General features: G+C 41.9%; 1 protein-coding gene across 1 annotated transcript; it reads left to right on the forward strand.

Annotated features, from left to right (window-relative positions):
- Positions 1 to 1,307: 1,307 nt before the first annotated feature.
- LOC138794193 (taste receptor type 2 member 4-like) lies at positions 1,308 to 2,180 on the forward strand. The gene has a single exon (XM_069972970.1). It carries the CDS (start codon positions 1,308 to 1,310, stop codon positions 2,178 to 2,180), a length of 873 nt encoding a protein of 290 aa, XP_069829071.1.
- The last annotated feature ends 238 nt before the right edge of the window (positions 2,181 to 2,418 follow it).

Raw genomic sequence — 2,418 nt, forward strand, 5'->3', positions numbered from 1 at the left:
TAGATTGTTGACTGAGGTGCAGTCTTTCTAGCTGCGATACTCTTCCCTGTTAGGCCATTTTTGTGCAGTGCAATGATGACTGCATGTGTTTCTTTAGAGATAACCAAGGTTAACAGAAGAGAAACAATGATGCCAAGCACCAGCTTCCTTTTAAAGTGACCAGTGGTGTCATTCTTACTTAATCATGACAGATTGATCTCCAGCCCTTTCCTTATCAACACCCACACCTGTGTTAATGGAGCAATCACTGAAACAATGTTAGCTGGTCCTTTTAAGGCAGGGCTGCAATGATGTTGAAATGTGTTTGGGGATAAAGTTCATTTTCTAGGCAAATATTGACTTTGCAAGTAATTGCTGTTAAGCTGATCACCCTTTATAACATTCTGGAGTATATGCAAATTGTCATTTTAAAAACTGAAGCAGTAGACTTTGTAAAAATTAATATTTGTATCATTCTCAAAACTTTTGGCCATGACTGTACATGCTCCATTTGCATTTTGTTTTTCAAAAAAATAGGAGCAGATTGCATGAAGAATGTATATAGTGCACTTAAAGTAAAGCCATACATTTCATATAGCTGGTGGTGTAAGGTTTGTTCATCCTGACAGAGTGTACATGTGTTCTGTTGGGGCAGAGAGGAGAAAGCCACTGTCACACTCATCCGGTGGCGGCTTGTCTCCTTGAGAAAAAAAGATTAAACATGTCAAAATCCAAAAAACAGGACTGGGCTTCATCATAAAGGTGGTGGAGAGGAATCGGGGAGGAGAAATACACGTTTCTTATTGGTTTTACCCCAATCAGCCTACATTTACCAATGAAAACTACACCCCACACATCCTTTTCAGTACTATTCTCCATCTCTCCTTGCCTCAACAACAAGGTCCTTTAGGTTCCAGACTCTGTTTAGATGTGTATTTGTATTCCATTTGGCATCAACCTGACTTGCGCCTTGGCTCGGTTATGTGTTAGGGAACTCACAATCCACACAATCCTTTAGGCTCTGGTATATCTACATTACAGTCGTGAGAAAAGTGAGGGGGTCTGTATAGATTCTATAAACTATATAGCACTGACCTGTAATTTTAGGACATTAGGCATTTTCCATCTTCCCCTAAACCATGATAGATATTTCCATTCTCCGTCATCTTTGCGATTTCACTTGCAAAACTTGAAAGATCGAGTGTCTCGTGTTGCGATTGTGAATCTGAGACGGTTCAGCTTTTCATAGTATCTATAGTATTCCAGCAACTAAATGACACGATGTGAGAGGAAAATATTCAGACCTGCTTGGGTACAGCAGGAGAGAGATGGATGCTCTACAGATAACCCTCATAGCTATCAGTTATGTGACTGCGATCATCTCTTTACCTGGAAACATCTTCATCATAGTTGTGAATATTGTAGATTCCCACAGGAACAGAGAACGAACATTAGGTGATCGGCTTATATTCTACTTCAGTATCTTCACCTTTCTCCATGGACTTATTGAAATGTTAATATTGTGCTTAGTTCTATTAACATCCTACAGTAATGTTATACATTTCACCATGTACTTTAGCATGTGTACCTTATGGTTCTCGGCCCTCCTTAGTATACATTACTGTCTGAAGATTGTCACTATTCACCATTGGTTCTACATTCGTCTCCAGAGAGGATTTCCTAAGTCATTTCCTTGGATTCATCTGGCTTTCTTCCTTGGATTCGCCTTTATTAATTTTTCTTCTAATCTGGACAAAAAGCAGGAGTGTCTACTAAACACAACGGATCCCCAGGCTGGATCTGTTCAGATCTCTCCAAGATGTGCCTGGTTAACACTGATCTTCCTGATTATTTGTGCCTTGTGCACTTTCCTCAGCTCGGTATCGGCATCAACCATCCTCATCTCTTTGTGTAAACACATGAAGAGAATCCAGGAGAATAGCGGGGCCTCCGGATCTCCTAATATAGCGGCTCATATCCGTGCGGTCAGAACAGTCTCTACTTTAATGGTGACCAATATCCTGATATTTATTTCTATGGCCATAATGATCTTGGAGCAAGAAACCTGGATTTATCTATTTGATAGTTCGATTTTTATATGCTATACTTTTAGTTCCTACTTTTTTATTAAAGGTACAAAGAAACTGGAAAGGATGCTGGCCGAGATACTGAACCAATCTGCATGCCTTAGTGGTGACTGATACCACGTGGCTGTTAAGGATGGTCCGAACCTGGTTCTGACGGGGTTCGTACGAACCCGAACCCTCCGCAATGATTACCGCTGTCTGCCCGCTCCGTGCAGTGGGCGGATCCAGCGGGAGAAACGCCTGGAAAACTGGGATACAGCCATAGCCATAGGCTGTATCCAAGTTTTCCAGGCGGTCCTCCCGCTGTATCCGCCCGCTGCACGGATCGGGCAGACAGTGGGAATCCGATGCC

The sequence above is a fragment of the Dendropsophus ebraccatus genome, chromosome 5 (assembly GCF_027789765.1).
Source record: "Dendropsophus ebraccatus isolate aDenEbr1 chromosome 5, aDenEbr1.pat, whole genome shotgun sequence".
Taxonomy (NCBI): Eukaryota; Metazoa; Chordata; class Amphibia; order Anura; family Hylidae; genus Dendropsophus; species Dendropsophus ebraccatus.

Coding starts and splice junctions, on each gene's coding strand:
- LOC138794193 (XM_069972970.1), top strand. CDS start 1,308: ATGGATGCTCTACAGATAACCCTCATAGCTATCAGTTATGTGACTGCG.